At 44.3% G+C, this 18,746-nt stretch overlaps 2 protein-coding genes across 2 annotated transcripts; one reads left to right on the top strand and one right to left on the bottom strand.

Annotated features, from left to right (window-relative positions):
- The first annotated feature begins 219 nt into the window (after nucleotides 1-219).
- Nucleotides 220-13,592, top strand: LOC136505061 (uncharacterized). The gene is made up of 18 exons (XM_066500150.1): nucleotides 220-458; nucleotides 1,110-1,242; nucleotides 1,393-1,551; nucleotides 2,263-2,325; nucleotides 2,401-2,490; nucleotides 2,580-2,873; nucleotides 2,996-3,093; nucleotides 4,318-4,353; nucleotides 4,461-4,581; nucleotides 4,664-4,900; nucleotides 5,351-5,446; nucleotides 5,528-5,593; nucleotides 5,769-5,807; nucleotides 5,889-6,023; nucleotides 6,304-6,656; nucleotides 11,900-11,993; nucleotides 12,372-12,557; nucleotides 13,185-13,592. The coding sequence occupies exons 2-18, from the start codon at nucleotides 1,144-1,146 to the stop codon at nucleotides 13,281-13,283; spliced, it is 2,265 nt and encodes a 754-aa protein (XP_066356247.1). The 5' UTR covers nucleotides 220-458; nucleotides 1,110-1,143; the 3' UTR covers nucleotides 13,284-13,592.
- Nucleotides 13,593-15,757: 2,165 nt separating this feature from the next.
- LOC136503183 (glycine-rich RNA-binding protein 10-like) lies at nucleotides 15,758-16,126 on the bottom strand. Its single transcript, XM_066498339.1, has one exon. It carries the CDS (start codon nucleotides 16,124-16,126, stop codon nucleotides 15,758-15,760), a length of 369 nt encoding a protein of 122 aa, XP_066354436.1.
- Between the last annotated feature and the right edge of the window lie 2,620 nt (nucleotides 16,127-18,746).

Genomic DNA, 18,746 nt, shown 5'->3' with positions numbered 1-18,746 from the left:
AGCCAAGTCGCCGCTGGAGTCCGCGATTTGCTGCGTGGACCGCAGCCCGGGCCCGTGCACAAGCCATCCAACGCATGCGCATCCAACCCGCCCAGCCCAGCCCATACAAGCTCAATTTCATCCGGACCACGAAGTGACGTCACTCAAGCGTCCCCGGTCCCGGCCCGGCCCAGCCCACCCAATCATAGCCAACTACACGACACCCACCTTGCCGTCCTCCCCTGCCCCGTCGCGTCCGACACTCGCCGCTGGCAACTCCCACCGCCGCCGCTGCAGCAGCCGCCCATCCGCTTCCATCGCCTCACGGACGCCGCCCGCTCCGCCTCTCCCGCCGCCCTCCTCCGGGTCCCTCGGCCGCGCCGTGGCGCGTTAAACCCTAGATCTGCTGCCCCCGCGCTGGCCGCGGCCGCGTCCCGACGTCGGCGCGCCGCCGATCGCCGCACGTCGCTCGATTCCAGGTGACGATCGGTTGCTGCTTTCTGCGGACTGCGTATCGTGGTCACGCTGCTTAGTTCATAGTTCAGCTTTTAACAACTGATCGCTCCATCTCCACTGTTTTGAATCACCGCTGTTACCGATTAATGGCTTGATTCGTGCCGAGTTTGATTTCTGTAGTGCTCGGATTCCTGCTTGGGCGCACGTGTGAGCCAGTGTTGCAGCGGTTGGTAGAATTTTGACCTTATTCTCTAGTTGTGAGTGCCAGTGTTATCGGCACAGACTTAGGTTCATGTGTCTTTTGCGTTGAACTGCTCATTGAACCCATGCTCCCGTTTCCGTAGTTTAACTAGCTTGTTTGGATACATGTGTGAAGTTTTCAGCTGATAAATTTTAGGAAATGCTGTTTTTGGCGTTAAATGATCTTATTAATATATATGGGAGGCCCAGAGTGTCTACCTTCCGTTATTTTGATTTCTGAATTGCCACGTTTCACATGAGGGCGGTCATGCATGTGTGGCACTACTAGATGTTGTTTGTACCTTCTCTGTGCACAGATTTTTCCGATTAGGTACTTGCTGAAAGCTATTTCTTCTTGTGCTATGGTGGACCATACTAGCATGTATTAGTTGTGATCCTAGTGCCCTTATGAAATATTTATCACTACTTTGTAGGTTTAGCTGCTCCGAGTTTAGATAGGTTCCTTCAATGCATCGTGTTGGGAGTGCTGGTAACACGGCTGGCTCGACTCGACCGAGAAAGGAGAAGCGCTTCACATATGTGCTCAATGATGCTGATGATAAAAAGGTATGCTGTCTATTAAAATAAGCCATCGTTTGCAGCTCTTTCAGTTTTTCCCTTTAGAACTAGCTGTTCGCAGGTCTAATATATACATTTGAAACAATCCATATTTCATTCAAAGGTCTTGCTAATGCATTTATTTCTGTTTGTTTTCAGCATTGTGCGGGGATCAATTGCTTGGCTTATCTAAATGGTTCCACATTTAGTACAAGTGATTATCTTTTTAGCGGGAGTCGTGATGGTACCTTGAAAAGATGGGAATTGAATAATGGGGATGCAAGCTTCTCAGCAACTTTTGAGTCTCATGTTGATTGGGTAGGCCTTTTTCTTTTCTTTTTTTTTACTCAACTAGACTTGCTGTTTGAAACAGCAACCAGTGCTTGAAATAGCCATTGTGTTCATAAATTTAGTTATGTTTCTTTCAAATGTTCTCTCCGAGTTAGGCCTATCATATCCATTCCCCCATCTATATATTTAACATGATGTCTGAGGTCTACTATTTGGATCCAAAGCTGAGCACATTTGTTCTAGTGTCCAACTGTCCATATATTTTACCATCAACATTTTAATTGACATTTCGAGTTCGTTTTATTAACAGACATCTAGATTGATATGTTCAAGTTGGTTTCCATCATTTTCTGCCCTTTCTTCTTTACTTTTTCTTTTTTCCGTTCTTAGTTGCAATGTTTAAATCAGAGCACCACTGGTTTATATTCGACAAAATTTAACAAAGGGCTAATGTCAAAGCGGGACTTCAAATTATTATTTTTTTGTTTGGCATGTTTGCTAGATGCTTTGTTATTTTTTTTAGAACAAAACAACGTAACCTGTAAAGAAGAGTAATCGCATGCTTTAGGACTAGTAGTTATCTGTGTCCTAATATGCCTGGAAATTTGGGAAGGTGGTGGCAGTGTATTTAGAGATACCTCCTTGGGAGTTTGAAACTAACACTTAATTTCTGTTTGTAAGTGGAATAGTAGCGTGGCTGGGTGTTTTATATTGTTTAAACTTTTCTTTATTGTGCAGGTTAATGATGCCATTATAGTTGGAGAAAAGCTTGTTTCCTGTTCCTCAGACACCACAATAAAGGTTTGTTTCCTAACACTTTCTCCTCTTAAATATTGTTCGCTGAGCGTGCACATCTTTCATTTCCTAACTTCACAGGTCTGGAATTGCTTCTCTGATGGTGCCTGTACCAGGACTCTCCGCCAGCATTCTGATTACGTGATTTGTCTCGCTGCTGCTGAGAAGAATGTAATATTATCCACGCTTCTGCTTTTCTGTGGTACTTTTAGCTTTGTCATTTTTGGTTTTACACTTGTTTTTGTGCCTCTGAATTGTAGAGCAATATTGTAGCCTCTGGTGGTCTTGGTGGTGAGGTTTTCGTTTGGGACCTTGATGCTGCTCTTGCTCCTGTAGCAAAATCTGTGGATGCAAAAGAGGATGAGGTTCCTAATGGAAACTCTGGGCCTGCTTTGTCAACATTGTGCAGCGTAAATTCTAGTAGCAATATTGCTTCCTCTAATGGTCAATCACATGGGTACAATCCAATTGCCGCCAAAGATCACAAAGACTCAGTTTATGCACTGGCTATGAATGATACAGGAACCCTTCTTCTCTCTGGTGGCACTGAAAAGGTATTACGCTCTTCATCTAATGGTATAAAAATGGATTTTTTCTCTGTGATTAGGAGACCAGTCAACAGCCAGTTTCAGTAGGCATCCCCACCCCCCTAAAGAACTATTTACTTTATTTGCAGGTTGTCCGAGTGTGGGATCCGAGAACAGGTTCAAAAAACATGAAATTGAGAGGGCACACTGACAATATCAGGGCCTTACTTGTTGATTCTACAGGGAGGTTGGTGTCTAGGCATATGCTGTTCCAGTTCCTTGACGACATTGCTTAAACATCGAACCACATCTTCCTTCTCACTGCACACTTCACTTTCATCCTAAATGCTTCCATGATTATGTATCAGTAATGTTTGAGTTTACGTATGTACGCATGTGTTGACAAATTGACAGTTGTAATACCAAGACATTTGTGTTTCCTGGTTTACAATTTAGGCCCTGTTTGGATGCAAAGTATTTTTGGAGTTTTAGAAAAATACCATGGTTTTGCGAAACACATAAGTTTTGGAGCACCATGAAGTGTTGGATGCAACAAACTTTTTGGTTTTGAAAACCATAATAGTATTTCTAAAACTTTGGAGTTTTAAAAATTCCACTCTACCTCTTCTTTCTAAACCTTGGTTTTGCACATCATGCACATCTATGGGTTCTAAAACTGCAGTTTCTTAATACTATGGTTTCTTGATGCTACAGCATCCGAACATGCACTTACTGTTCGTTCATAAAGATTTTGGATTTCTATTATTTGTGCATGAAAGAGAAGTTTGTTTATGGATGAGTTTACATATCATATGTTGACTGTTGTAATACCAAGACATCTGTGTTTCCTTGTTGTTTACCATGCTAGTACTCAGCTTGCCTGGTTTACTGCTTGCTCAGAAATATTTTGGACTTACAATTATTTGTGCATAAAGAGAAGTTTGTTTATGGATGCATGGTTTTATAGTTTTATTTTTTTTCCTGGTCAGCAATCTTTTAATGCAGTGCATATAGGATAATGTTTGCTCCAGAAACACTATTTGGAGTCAGTCAGCACTCAGAAATAACTGTTTATATCATCAATCAGTTCAAATGAGGAATTTAACCATTTAGATTAACATGTTAACGTCAATGGTGACCTTAGTTTGCAGAGTCGATGTCCTGGTTACCATCCAAGTTGAGTAATGTGGCATGTAATCCACTTTCATGTTGGTGCAATGAGTTGATGTGGAAATGGCTTATCCGCTTATGTGACACATTATATAACTATAACTATGATGGTTAAACCATGGTGGTGTACCTGGAGGCAGCTGTTTTTTTTTCACATTTTAACCTGAATATGTTTTTTGTATGGCCAAAATACTGATTTTCTGGATGATAACACTGAGTGATCTCTCACTGTGGCCTATCAGTTAAGTCCTGTCTGCTTTCACCAAACCACGTCCTAATCATTTTTTAACGATGTTTTCAGGTATTGCCTATCAGGGTCATCTGATTCCATGATAAGGTAAACACGCAGCTCCAACATCCCAACCATCTCCCTCTGTTCCATGTGTAGCATAAATGCTGTGATTAGTTTGGCATCATAGGCACATATTTTTATATACTTTGCAGACTATGGGATCTAGGACAGCAGCGTTGTGTTCATTCTTATGCTGTGCATACTGATTCAGTTTGGGCGCTTGCAAGCACTCCTTCATTTGGTCATGTCTACAGTGGTGGAAGAGACCAATCTGTGAGGAAATTGTTTTGTGTGTATTATTGAATAGTCACTATACTTCTTCATTCTGAACTTTTATGTATTCCCTGTATTGCAGGTATACCTAACAGATTTGTCCACAAGAGAGAGTGTTTTACTGTGCACAAATGAATACCCTATTCTACAGTTGTCTCTGCAAGATGACACAATATGGGTGGCAACAACTGATTCTTCTGTTTATGGATGGCCAGCTGAAGGGCGCACACCCCAAAAGGTCTTCCAAAAGGGTGGTTCATTCTTAGCTGGGAATTTGTCATTCTCAAGGGCAAGAGCATCTTTAGAAGGATCAGCACCTGTAAGCATGAGGGTTATCTTCTTTGGTCAAATTATATTTCTTTTTTTGAAGACGCTGTACCACATGCCATGATTTTTGGGTTTCTGCAGAGACACCATTAAGTTACTCTGTTTACTAGTAGTATGAAATATACGGACCATAATATGGGTGTCTGTTGTGCATAGTTGACACCATACTTGCAGGTGTAGAGGTTAACTTGAACTTGTCTAAGTGCTATTTTTGGTAGTATTAATTGCATAGGATCTAAAAAGTTCTGTAAAGAAATAAACTTAAGCTTGAGATCTTTCCCAAGTGCTCCCAGCAGGTCTTTCTTCTCAGTCTAGTATTCTGGTGATTAACAGTTTCACTTTAACTTCTTAACCTACTTACTATTCGGTTGTTGCCCTCTAGGCTCTAGTGTAATTTTAACTAATGGTAATTAATAAGGGCTTGCGATCTATTTCATTTTAGGTTCCTGTATACAAAGAGCCATCATTTGTTATCCCAGGAGTTCCAGCAATAATTCAACATGAGATAATGAATAATAGAAGGCATGTACTGACAAAGGTGAGATTTTTTTACTTATTCTTTATTACTAAACTGCAAAGAGTGGCATCATGATATGTGCACTCATCTCCTTCAATGCAGGATACCACTGGTTCAGTCAAATTGTGGGAGATCACCCGCGGTGCTGTTATTGAAGACTTTGGCAAGGTTCTTGTTTGTCCTCAATTTCTTGGATGTTTTCCCTCGGATTTATACACATTGTTAAGAACTAAAATCTGCTCATTTGTATCCCATTTTTTTATCACAGCAGTTCTTACTTGATAGCCTTTTGAACTAGCAAGATTTTTGTAGAATGCTAAACTCCTTCATTTTGATTATGCAGGTTTCTTTCGAAGATAAGAAAAAGGAGTTGTTTGAGATGGTATTACTGAAATGTCATGATTTCTATGTTTTATTAAAAAAAATTTGCTGTGTAATTTATTAATTGATTATTGATTATTAGGTAAGCATACCCGCTTGGTTCACCATGGATGCTCGATTAGGATGCTTGTCTGTCCACCTGGATACTCCACAATGCTTTTCTGCAGAAATATATGCGGTTGATCTAAATGTTGCTGGAGCACAAGAAGATCTCAAGGTTTGTACAGCCACATATCATTGTGTGTACTGGTTACATCTGTTTTCACACTTCAGTCTATAGAATTTTGTTGACCCTTTGAATATTGCTGTTAAGAGCGTAGGAAAGATACTTTTCTTCGTTGATGGATTTTTAATTCTTATTTGCTGAATAGTATTTATGACACATCAATACATGCATTTTGGCAAAACTATGATTGCTGCTACCTACAGTTCAGTGAAGTGAGATACTGAGTCTACCCAATCTCATCTTCTTAATGGTTCTCCCAATAATTGTGCAGATTAATTTGGCTCAAGAGACCCTTCGGGGTTTGCTAGTTCATTGGAGTAAAAGAAAGCAGAAATCTAGTTCGCACAGCTTGTCTAATGGTGATAGTTCAATAGGGAAAGATGTTCCGTCAAAAGACTCGCCCCGGTCAAGATCTGAGGTGGACGATGTCACTGAAAACCATGCAACTCATGTGCTTCCATCATTTGAGTTTTCTACAGTTTCACCTCCCTCAATTATCACGGAAGGTTCTAGTGGAGGGCCTTGGAGAAAGAGAATTACCGATTTGGATGGAACTGAGGGTGATCTTCCATGGTGGTGTGTGGACTGTGTTACTCACAATCGATATCCAAAGGAGAATACAAAGTAAATACTCAATACAATTCCTAATTTCTCCTCAGATGATATTTTTCCCTTGATATATGATATATCTTAAACTTTGTTCGTTGTCTGGGAGAGATTAACTTGGAACATAATAGCACCCTTCTATTTTCTAAATTTTAAGCTAATGTGGTTTTTAAGTTCATGGTGATTGATATGTCTTCAAAACAGTTCAGTTGGGGAGAGCTTTCATAATATTTCTATTTAGCTGTGATTATGTGCTACTTACAGTATGCTAACTCAAAGACATTGAACTTCTTCTTTTTAATGAATTGTTCATCTTTGAGTTCTGGTAACTACATATTACTTTATTCAGTCAACAACAACAAAGCCTTTAAGTCCCAAACAAGTTGGGGTAGGCTAGAGTTGAAACCCAACAGAAGCAATCAAGGTTCAGGCACGTGAATAGCTGTCTTCCAAACACTCCTATCTAAGGCTAAATTTTTAGGTATATTCCATCCTTTCAAGTATTCTTTTTATTGCCTCTACCTAAGTTAACTTCGGTCTTCCTCTGCCTCTCTTCACGTTACTCTCCTGGCTTAGGATTCCACTATGCACCGGTGCCTCTGGAGGTCTCCGTTGGACATGTCCAAACCATCTCAACCGGTGTTGGACAAGCTTTTCTTCAATTGGTGCTACCCCTAATCTATCACGTATATCATCGTTCCGAACTCGATCCCTTCTTGTATGACCGCAAATCCAACGCAACATACGCATTTCCGTGACAATTATCTGTTGAGCATGTTGTCTTTTCATAGGTCAACATTCTGCACCATACAACATAGCAGGTCTAATCGTCGTCCTATAAAACTTGCCTTTTAGCTTCTGTGGTATCCTTTTGTCACATAGGACACCAGATGCTTGCTGCCACTTCATCCACCCTGTTTTGATTCTATGCAATGTTTTTAAGGCGGTAAAGCGAGGCGAGGCGACCAACTACCGCCTTACGCTAAAGCGAGTAAGGCGTAAGGCGAGGCGACGCCTTACGACCATCCAACAGTGGTATAGACCAGAGAACTGGAAGCATGTTATACCTTGGTGTTGTCCAATCGAAAAAGCCAATGTTGTCCAATTGAAAAAGCCAAGCAACTTTGCGAGTCACAATCTCACGGAATAGACGTGACCCACCCCTGACTGACTTCCAGGTTGACGCAGCAGCCGTGCAGTAGACGCCAAGTCAGTCACACTCACACCACCACAGCACACCACACACTCCCCTTTCCGATCCCATTCCTCTCCAGCCTCCGCCCTCCGCTCGCCGCGCTTCTGCTTCCTCCGCCACCACCGCCGGGATGGCCGCGCGCTACCCCTACTTCGCCGTGGAGGAGTCCTCCCGCGGCATCCGCTCGGGGGAGTCCCCGGCCGCGGCGCTCCGCCGGATCCTCGCGACGCCCGGCGCGCACCAGGCGCCCTGCTCAATGGAGGACCAGAAGAGGCGACGGGAAACAGCAGCCCGCCGGCGGCTGCTCCTCGCGCGGATGGGGAACAGGGGAGGGGGAGGCGGAGCCTCGGCGGCAGCAGCTTCTACCGGCGGCGCGGGCGAACGCGTTCGGGCGGGCGAGCAGGTTCTTCCCTGCGAGCGCTCCTCTCTCTGCTCTCTGATTTCTCCTGCGCTCCTCTCTCCCCGCGTGCCTAATCTCCCGCGCGCGCGATGCTCTCCCGCGCGCGCGATGCTTTCCCCGCCCTTTCTCCCGCGCCGGCGTTTTCCTACCGTGGCCATCCCCGTATGGCGCCCGTCTTGCTCGATTTCGACGAATCGGACGCCAAATCGACGACTTCCGGACGCCATGGCAGTAAGGCGGACGCCATACCAATCTGAGGCGAGTCGTCCGCCAAGGCGTCCCGCCTGTAGCGCCTTGCCGATTAGGCGACGCCAAAGCGACGCCTTAAAAACATTGTGGCTAACATCTTCATCAATGTCCCCGTCTTTCTGTAGCATTGATCCTAAATATCGAAATGTATCATTCCTAGGCACTACTTGACCTTCCAAACTAATATTTTCCTCCTTCCGAGTAGTAGTGCCGAAGTCACATCTTATATACTCAGTTTTAGTTCCACTGAGTCTAAAACCTTAGGACTCCAAAGTCTCTTGCCATAACTCCAATTTCTGATTCACTCCTGTCCAACTTTCATCAACTAGCACTACATCGTCCGTGAAAAGCATACACCAAGGGACGTTCCCTTGTATGTCCCTTGTGACCTCATCCATCACTAAGGCAAACAAATAAGGGCTCAAAGCTGACCCTTGATATAGTCCTATCCTAATCGGGAAATCATCCGTGTCTCCATCACTTGTTCGAACTCTAGTCACAACATTGTTGTACATGTCCTTAATGAGCCCGACGTACTTTGTTGGGACTTTATGTTTGTCCAAAGCCCACCACATAACATTCCTTGGTATTTTATCATAAGCCTTCTACAAGTCAATAAAAACCATGTGTAGATCCTTCTTCTTCTCCCTATACCGCTCCATAACTTGTCTTATTAAGAAAATGGCTTCCATGGTTGACCTTTCGGACATGAAACCAAATTGGTTCATAGAGACCCGCGTTATTGCTCTCAAGCGATGCTCGATAACTCTCTCCCATAGCTTCATAGTATGGCTCATCAACTTAATTCCCCGGTAATTAGTACAACTTTGAATATCCCCTTTATTCTTGTAGATCGGTACCAATATACTTCTCCACTCATCAGGCATCTTGTTCGATCGAAAAATATGGTTGAACAGTTTGGTTAGCCATACTATAGCTATGTCCTCGAGGCATCTCCACACTTCGATTGGGATACCATCCGGTCCCATCGTCTTACCTCCTTTCATCCTTTTCAATGCCTCTCTGACCTCAGATTCTTGGATTCTCCGCACAAAGCGTCTATTGGTGTCATCAAAAGAGTCATCCAACTTAAAAGTTGTGTCCATATTCTCACCATTGAATAATTTCTTAAAATACTCTTGCCATCGATGTTGGATCTCATCCTCCTTCACCAAGAGATGCTTCCTTTCATCCTTAATGCACTTAACTTAGTTGAAGTCCCTTGTCTTTCTCTCACGAACCCTAGCCATCCTATAAATGTCCTTCTCTTCTTCCTTCGTACTAAAATGTTGGTAAAGATCCTCGTACGCTCTACCCTTTGCCACACTTACAGCTCGCTTTGCAGTCTTCTTTGCCACCTTGTACTTCTATATGTTGTCCACACTCCTGTCATGGTACAAGCGTCTATAGCATTCTTTCTTCTCTTTAATAGCCCTTTGGACTTCCTCGTTCCACCACCAAGTATCTTTAGCCTCACCTCTACTTCCTTTGGTTACTCCACACACCTCTGAGGCCACCTTCAGAATGTTGGTTGCCATCTTCTCCCATATGTTGTTTATGTCCTCTTCTTCCTTCCAAGAGCCTTCTTTGATAACCCTTTCTCTGAATACCTCTGACGTCTCTCCTTTCAGTTTCCACCATTTTGTTCTTTCAATCTTAGCTTGTTTATCCCTACGGGCACGCACCTGAAAACGAAAGTTTGCCACCAAAAGCTTATGTTGAGAAACAGCACACTCCCCTGGTATCACCTTGCAACCCAAGCATGCTCGTTTGTCCTTTCTTCTTACGATGACAAAGTCAATCTGGCTAGAGTGTTGTCCGCTACTGAAGGTCACTAGATGAGATTCTCTCTTTCTAAAGAAAGTGTTGGCTATCGTCAGGTCAAAAGCTACCGCGAAGTCCAGAACTTCCTCCCCCTCCTGATTCCTACTACCATACCCAAAACCTCCATGAACCGCCTCGAAACCTGCGCTTGTAGTTCCTACATGCCCATTAAGATCTCCTATAAAAAGCTTCTTACTACTAGGTACAGCTCTAATCAGGCCATCTAAGTCTTCCCAGAACTGTTTCTTAGCACTCTCGTCGAGGCCTACTTGGGGGGCATACGCACTGATTACGTTCAAGACCATATCACCAATGACAAGCTTGACTAAGATAATCCTATCTCCTTGCCTTCTCACTCCCACCACACTATTCTTGAGGCTCTTATCAATCAAAACTCCTACTCCATTCCTATTCGTGACTGTCCCTGTGTACCAAAGCTTGAAACCTGTATTGTCCACCTCCTTCGCCTTCTGACCCTTCCATTTAGTCTCTTGAACGCATAATATATTTACACGCCTCCTAGTCGCGGTATCAACTAATTCTCTTAACTTATCTGTAAGCGACCCTACATTCCAACTACCTAAACGGATCCTAGTTGGCTCAGATGCTTATTTTTCACTACACCCGGGCGCCGATGTAGCGCGCCACTAAGGATGCGACGACCCGATCCTTGCTCACTTGACACCGTGCCCAGATCGCGACACGGCGCGTCACGGGGGTGACGACCCGGCCCTTGCTCCGGCGCGTCGCTAAGAGGGTTACGCCCAACGGTTTTCTTTTGGGTTTCATCTCCATTAGAATGGCTAGATTTAGGGTGCGTTTGCGAGGGTGGCCCAGGCCGGCCTTGCGCTCGTGGGCTGCAGGCTCCCGTGTTTGTGGCCTTGGTCCGCGAGCGAGCCCGGCTCCCAGGAGTTAAATACGACGCTGCCGCCTGGCCCTGGAGAAACGCCGCTAGGGTTTGTTTCTGGCGAGCTCGGCTGCGCGCGGCGCTCGCGGGCGATTTCGGGCGGCAGTTGGTGGCGGTTAGCCTCTCAGCCCGGCTGCCTCTTCGATGACAAACACAGCCTCGCCTGAGCCAGGCTCACTGGGTACACAGACGCAAACAAGAGCTGTTGCACCACTTGGGGCAGGCCTGCCCAGGCCTGGGCCAGTTGGGCTGGCCAGGCCGGCCAGGTACAGGGTCGCAAACGCGCCCTTAACGTTGGCTCGCCACGCCTATCACAACCCTCCTCCTTTACCAGGGCTTGGGACCTGCTATGTTGAGACAACATAGGCGGAGTTATATTACTTTATTCAGTCCTGTTAGTTTTTCTCCTGCACTATATCTTTATACAGAGAATCACATGCAGACTGTCCCTAGAGCTTTGTGTAGTCCAAACAGTCGGATAGTGAACTATTGAAAAACATGTGTGTACAAATACATGCATCAGCATCCAATATGGTTTTGTTTACGCCCTACTGGACATTTGAGCTACTGAAGATTAATGATGCTCCCTGGCCCCTGCTATGTAAATGTGATACTGGGTGCCCTATGTAACCATTGCTTTCATGGATTATTTCTTCTTCTGATGTTCATTTATTTATGTAATGCAGATGCGGCTTTTATTTACATCCTGCTGAAGGCTCGCCTGCGCCAAACATAACTCAAGGGAAGCTTAGTGCTCCACGGATATTGCGAATTCACAAGGTAAGAGTTCTCTAAATCATTGGTCACAGCAAATGCAAGATATCATCAAATGGTGAATCCTCTAGCACACAACATATGATAAAAGCGGTTGTTGGAGATAGGGTGGGGGTGGGGGGCGGGATGAACTTTGTTAGTAAACTAGTTTGCAAAACAGCTAACTATCAACATGTTTGCATTAGACTAGCCAAGCATATACCATTTTGCATGCAACCTTAAAATAGTGATGCTTCAGGACACTAGATTTGAATCATTCAGATATTTACAGCTTGACTGAATAGCATAGAGTAATTTATTGTCATTATAAAGGAACTTCTGTTATTGTATAAGTCATCTTATTTACTCCCTGAAAGTTTACAGCTATTCCATTTCGTTGTACAGGTAGCTAACTATGTGGTTGAGAAACTCGTGCTTGACAAACCATTGGATGGAGGCTCTGACAGTGCGTTTGTTATGGGATTGACTTCTGCTCAATCACAGCTCTCAGCGCTAGATAGTTCTTCACGGCTTGGACTAAAGTCATGGCAAAAAACAAAGCCATGTATTGAGATATTGTGCAATAACCAGGCAAGTTCTCTAAATATAGCTATTTCATTATATAGTTAGACACGTTTTTACCTACATTACGAACAATTGGAAGAATACCCTGGTCCCTGTTTCTGTAGGAAAAAGAAAATTGCACAACAAACTACGTACAACAAGCTTGTGTTGTCATAAGATTTCAATTGATAATTTTCTTCATTTATTTTCCACCTTTGTTAATTGTTTTCTCCATCAATAGATTCCTATGATTATGGTGCTACTTTTAGCTCTCCATGTTTTCAAAGTTAGCTGCAGTGTGTCGACACCTTTTGAGCAGAATCCAAATCCTTAGCTAGTCAAACTCGTTAGTTTTTCTGTAAATTCTGCCATACGCTCTTTAGAAATATATCTTCTGTTCCAGTTTGAACTCAATTAATAGAGATATTCCTGGGACTGTATTTATTTGTCTCATATATTTCCTGATATTACCATGTTTGTAAATAAGCACTATAGAAATGTATTTGCAGTAAACTACCCTTATCTCCAGAATCTAATGCTTATTTCATGTTCTTCCCCTATTGCTCTTGATTTATTTATGTGGCCTGCATTATAAAGCAATTTGCTGCATAGTCTGTCTTTTGCTGTTGGGCTAAAGTGTCCTCTGTGGATCAGGTTCTATCACCAGAGATGAGTTTGGCTACAGTGCGAACATATATATGGAAGAAGCCAGAAGATTTGATTCTTCATTATAGAGTGGTCCAGTCGAGATGATCACGGCTTCAGATGTACATGCTCACATGGTTCTCCAGATATGTTCAGCATGTCTGCACGATAGATGGTGTTGTTCAAGATCACCTTGGCTTAGAGAGGAAAACGTCATCTTACAGAGGAAATATTTTGCTCTTGTGCCCCCGTAGCCGTTCCCAGAATCGAGACTTGTTTGCTTCTTTGTAAAGTTCCTGATCTTGCCCTGGTAGTAAGATGTATCATAGCACAGGTATAAGGTTCTCTGCTGGCTGCCAAGCTTGTAAATGTATAAGATTGGGTGCTTAATAAAGATCAAATGGATATGTTTTCTTTTTTTTTCTCGTTTTTCTTCGACAACGTTTGTAAGGAAAAAGGCTGATGCTCGGCTCAGACCGTGACGTTCCGAGGTCGATTATTGGATTTAACCCTGTCGCATGCTCTTGGACCTGTTTGGTTGAGATCAGGGTAAGAGGTGGACTGGATGTCGTGAGCAATAAAGCTGTTTTTGGGATATATGTTTCGAGAGCTGCTATGCCCGACGGATTAGAAAGACTGCAGAGACTCGGAGATCTTGTGAACCTTTGCAGTACAGTTATGTATTTTTTTTCCTAATAATAATAATAAACTCAAGATCGTACGACAAGTCGACAATACGGGTCATGTGAGTTGCTGAATGGTGTTTTTTTTTAATTATCTGTAAGCGTTTTACATTGAAGTATAAATGTAGAGTTTCTCTCACAAAATTCTGGTAAAAACTACCGCCCTCGTTCCGAACATAATTTAATTTTATGCACATTCCTTTTTTTTTTGTCAAAGTTTCTAAAGTTTAAACATATATAGTAGAAAACATAGATATTACGGCCTAGAGGTTACCAGAGCTTTAGTAGCACATGAGGTTCTAAGTTTGACTGTTCTGTCAATAGGTTTGTCAGATTAGTTTTTGAAGGTGCTCGTAGGGTGACTGTTCCCATCAATAGGCTTGTTGATTAGTTTTTGAAGGTGCTCATAAAGGTGAGTGTGCGTGCGTTGTGAGCGTTTGCATTGTACTTGTGTAATCTTAAAAATATATATGTTTATGAAAAATTGTTTGATATCATAAATATTAATAATTTTATATACACCCATATGTGTAAAATTATAAGTCGTTTTGACTTTTTGGTATATAGTTTTGCTATGTATATAGACATACATTATATTTAGATATCTAGATACATAGTAAGTTGATGTAAAAAAGGTCAAAGCGACTTAAGGTCGTGTTCGCTTCGCTGAGAAAATAAGCTAAAAAGTACTATTCACTGATATGTTATGAGAGAAAAATATTTTTTTTACTGAAAAAATATGCATCTCGTTCGGCTGGTAGGCTGAACAGTAAATTTTGAATGGTTTCGAATAAATTAATAGTATTATGTGAGAGAGAATAAGCTGAAATAAACTGAAACAAGCGGGAAGTAGTACAATCGAACGTCGTGATTGTTTATAATTTGGAACGTAGAGAGAGTAGTTAGGGCCACTTTGGATGTCAAAATTTTTGACAAAACGCTACTGTAGCGTTTTCGTTGTTATTTGGCAATTAGTGTCCAATCATAGTCTAATTAGGCTTAAAAGATTCGTCTCGTGAATTTCGTCTAAACTGTGTAATTAGTTTTATTTTTAATTTATATTTAATGCTTCATGTATGCGTCCAAAGATATGATGTGACGAAGAACCTTGAAAAATTTGGTATTTTTGTGCAACTAAACAGAGCCGGAGCACCCACCCTAAACTGTGTAATTAGTTTTATTTTTAATTTATATTTAATGTTTCATGTATGCGTCCAAAGATATGATGTGACGAAGAACCTTGAAAAATTTGGTATTTTTGTGCAACTAAACAGAGCCGGAGCACCCACCCCCAGCTCCCCATTCCCGTCGTCCACGGTCACCGGTCGGGGGCACCAACCAAATACCAAGTGGCGTCCTGATCGGCTGTGCTTGCGGCGGCCGCAAGACACAGCACACAGCAGAACCGAGAGCACGGCCGTCTCGAGGCCGAGCAAGCTCGGGACGAGCCGCCGGATCTTGACCTGCCGTGCCGGGCGCTGCCGTGTCCAACAGGCAATAGCGATCACTCTCACTCGCATTCACGCAGACAGAGGCAGTCACAGGACACGACACACCGGCTGCCCGGCTGGCATATTCCCCGTCCAAATCAATCAAGTACACTGTCGCGTGGCAGAGAAAAGAAAGAGAAAAAACAACAGTGAAGCACAGTCCCTTCACGCGCGCCCCGCTGGCCGTGGCCGTGGCGAAGAACCGGATGATCCTCCCCTCGCGCATTTTTTTTATTTTTAACTATTTTTAAAACTGACACTGTTTAATTTTTTTTTTCAAAACTAAGCCATGCCTGTTTGCACAGCGCGGTTAATTTACGCTGTCGCACCATGTATGGCGGCCTAGCAGGGGGCAGTCAACGACTGCGGCGACCGCTGACGTGGCAGGTCTGATGCGCCGCGCCACGCATCACGGCGCGGGGCTGTCGCGCCACGCATCACGGCGTGGTAGACTCCTTTTTCCAGTGTCTCCGTTCTTAGACGAGAAAACGCGCCGCCGCGCCCGCCCGGGCCCGACGAGCCCACGGCCGCCACGCCCGCTGCGCCCGCCCGGCGAGCCCACGTCCGACACGCCCCGACCAGCGCTCCCGCCCGCCGCGACCCCGACCGCCGCGCCCGCCGCCGTGTGTCCGTCCTCCCGTACTCCATCTCCATCTCCCCATGTCTCGTTGCCTCTCTTATTGCCGCCACCGCCCCTCCATCTCCCCACTGTCGCACGCCGCCCGTCCTCGTCGCCGCCCCTCCATCTCTCCGCACTGTCTCGAGACGTGAAGGACATTGCTGCGCTGCCTATCGTCGTCCTCCAGAAGGGGGGGGGGGATTGCCGCCGGCCGACCATTGCCGCCAGCAGCCATCTCCTTTCCATTGGTGGATTGTGGTGACCCATAATCTTTGTCGAGGTAATGCTCTTCTGCATCTCTATCAATTTTTTTTTTGCTAAGGTTAGGATTAAAATTTAATTTGACTGGATAGAGATTTATATAATTAGTTAGCAAAGATATTTAGTGAAGTTAGTAAATATAAGTTATGTATAGTTTTACAGTTAGTTTTGCAGTTAGCTAGATATGTATAGTTAGTAAAGTTACTTAGTATAATAAGTATATGTATTAATATTAGTGTGTTTAGTGTAGTTAGCTAGTATAGTTAGTTAGAATTGTTGGTATATGTATTAATATTAGATTAGTTAGTATAGTTAGTTGGTATAGGTGTAGTCAGTTAGTTAGTACGCACAATGATTTCGATGACCTGATGAAGTTTTTGAAATGCTTTTATAGATGAATTGTTGTGTTAGAGTTTTCTACGGAGAAAGTATTAGGAGAGAAGATAATATGTTTGAGGATATGGAAGAAGAATTAGAATAGTTTGATGAACCTCCTAGTTTCTACGATCTTTGTGGACGTTTGAATGAAAAGTTTGGCGGTGATTATACACTGAAAGGGAGGTTTGATAGTGAAAAGACTAGGGCACACTACATAATGATGCCCTTGCGGGACCATGCTCACCGGTCCCGCTACAATAGGGTAATCCAAGGTTCCAATGTGGCCATGGCTGAGGTGGTTGTGGAGAATGGGTACATGATTTCATGTCTTGCATCTAATAAAATGGTTGTAATTTAACAAACAAAAATCAAAATATCACAAATTAATGTCAATGAAAACTATTTGCGTTGCAACAAATAAAATATAACCTACATTTTGGTAAACATGTAAATTATATAAAAACTATACTTTGATAAAAAAAATAAAATTTGATACATCAACAGTGTGTCCATATATTTATTTATATATAAAAGTTGAGATGCAAACTCAAACAAGCAAAATTCATATAAAAAATGACCTTAGAACACATGGTAATCATAATTCTAACAAACCAATTAACCTTAACATTGGCAATCCTAATCTTAATCCTTCAATCCAACGTTCTAACGAACTCATACTTTTCTCCATACCCTACCTACTCATTCAAATTCTTTGATCCACCGTGGAGGTCGAGGAGGAGCTTCATCAACTTGACAACGCCGAGGAGGAGCTTCGGGGAAGGAAGGGAGGGGGCCAGCAAAGGAGGGAAAGTCGGTGGCCGACCGTGGGGAAGCCAGGAGGCAATGGCACGAGCGCCACGAGCGGCCTCACCTCGAGTCAGGCAGACAGACAGAGGGAGGGAGCCAGCGCCGCAACGGGTAAATAAAGCCTCACCACGCCATGATGCACGGCACGTCGGCCCCCGTCACGTCAGCGGTCGCCGCGGACGTTGACCGCCCCATGCCGCGTCGCCATGCATGGCGCGGCAGCGAGAATTTGCCGCGCCATGTAAACAGGCGCGTCCAAAAGTATTACTTTTGAAAAAAAAACACTGTTAGAATTAAACATAGTTAAAAAAGTGTTAAAAATTAAAAAATTCTCCTTCCCCCTTATGACACGTAGCATGTTCTCCTCATGTGCCTTGCCCCGAGGCGGTGTCCGATAAAGCGCCGGCCGCCACCAACCAAACGTCGGACGCGATCATCACCACCACAGATCCCTCCGACCGCCCGCCTCCAGATCCATCTCGTCTCCATCGGCACGGCGGCTCCCGAGTCCCCACACCCGCACCTCCCTTTCCATTCCATTTCCATTAGTCGCCTGCCTTGACGCTCGGGCCCCGGGCTGTCTCGCTGCCGCGTGGGCCCAGCGTCCGGTGCCCTGGAGGTATCGTACGTACTGTACGAGTACTCGAGTAGTAGCTTGGGTGTACGTATGTACAAATGCGCGCTATACTAGAGGTCAATTAAATCGGTCGCATAGTTTAAAACTTCAAAACTCCAAGAGCTCTTGCCAACGTGTCGAGAGAGTTACCCAGCCAGCCAAAAAAATCTGACAAAAAAAGGAAAAGAAAACGGAAATCCCTTTCGCTTTGTTTCTTGTTTTTTTTTTCTGCCTTTTCCTCTATTTGACATGTGACGTACAATACTACGCTAGCACTGCCCGCCATCAGCTGGGACTAGCCACGTCAGCACATGAGGCCTGGCCCACCAACTCTGCGGCCGCGGGCCCACAGGCGGAGACTCCGGCGTCGCTGCTGTCAGTCGGGACGCGGGACCGTGGACCACTGACCAGCGACCGTCCACCGCCGCTCCCGCTCCGGGGCCCACCACCACCGGACCTGGGTAGGCCAGGCCTGGAAAGCGAACGCGTCATCCTGCGGAGCCTGCTTTGCGGTGGAGGATGGATACCGTGATGACAATGTAGACACTACACACGCTTTCCAGTTTCCAGGAAGGCGGAGCGGAGAGATTGGGCTTTGGCTGTCTCTCACATGTGGGCCCACCGTACCCGCCCCCTAGTCCACCACCTGCACCTGTACTGTACAGCTACCGCCATCATCACCACCCCCCTCCACTATTAAGGCCTTGTTTAGTTACT

Source organism: Miscanthus floridulus, chromosome 14 (genome assembly GCF_019320115.1).
Source record: "Miscanthus floridulus cultivar M001 chromosome 14, ASM1932011v1, whole genome shotgun sequence".
Taxonomy (NCBI): Eukaryota; Viridiplantae; Streptophyta; class Magnoliopsida; order Poales; family Poaceae; genus Miscanthus; species Miscanthus floridulus.
This window is presented reverse-complemented; position numbering and strand designations above follow the sequence as displayed.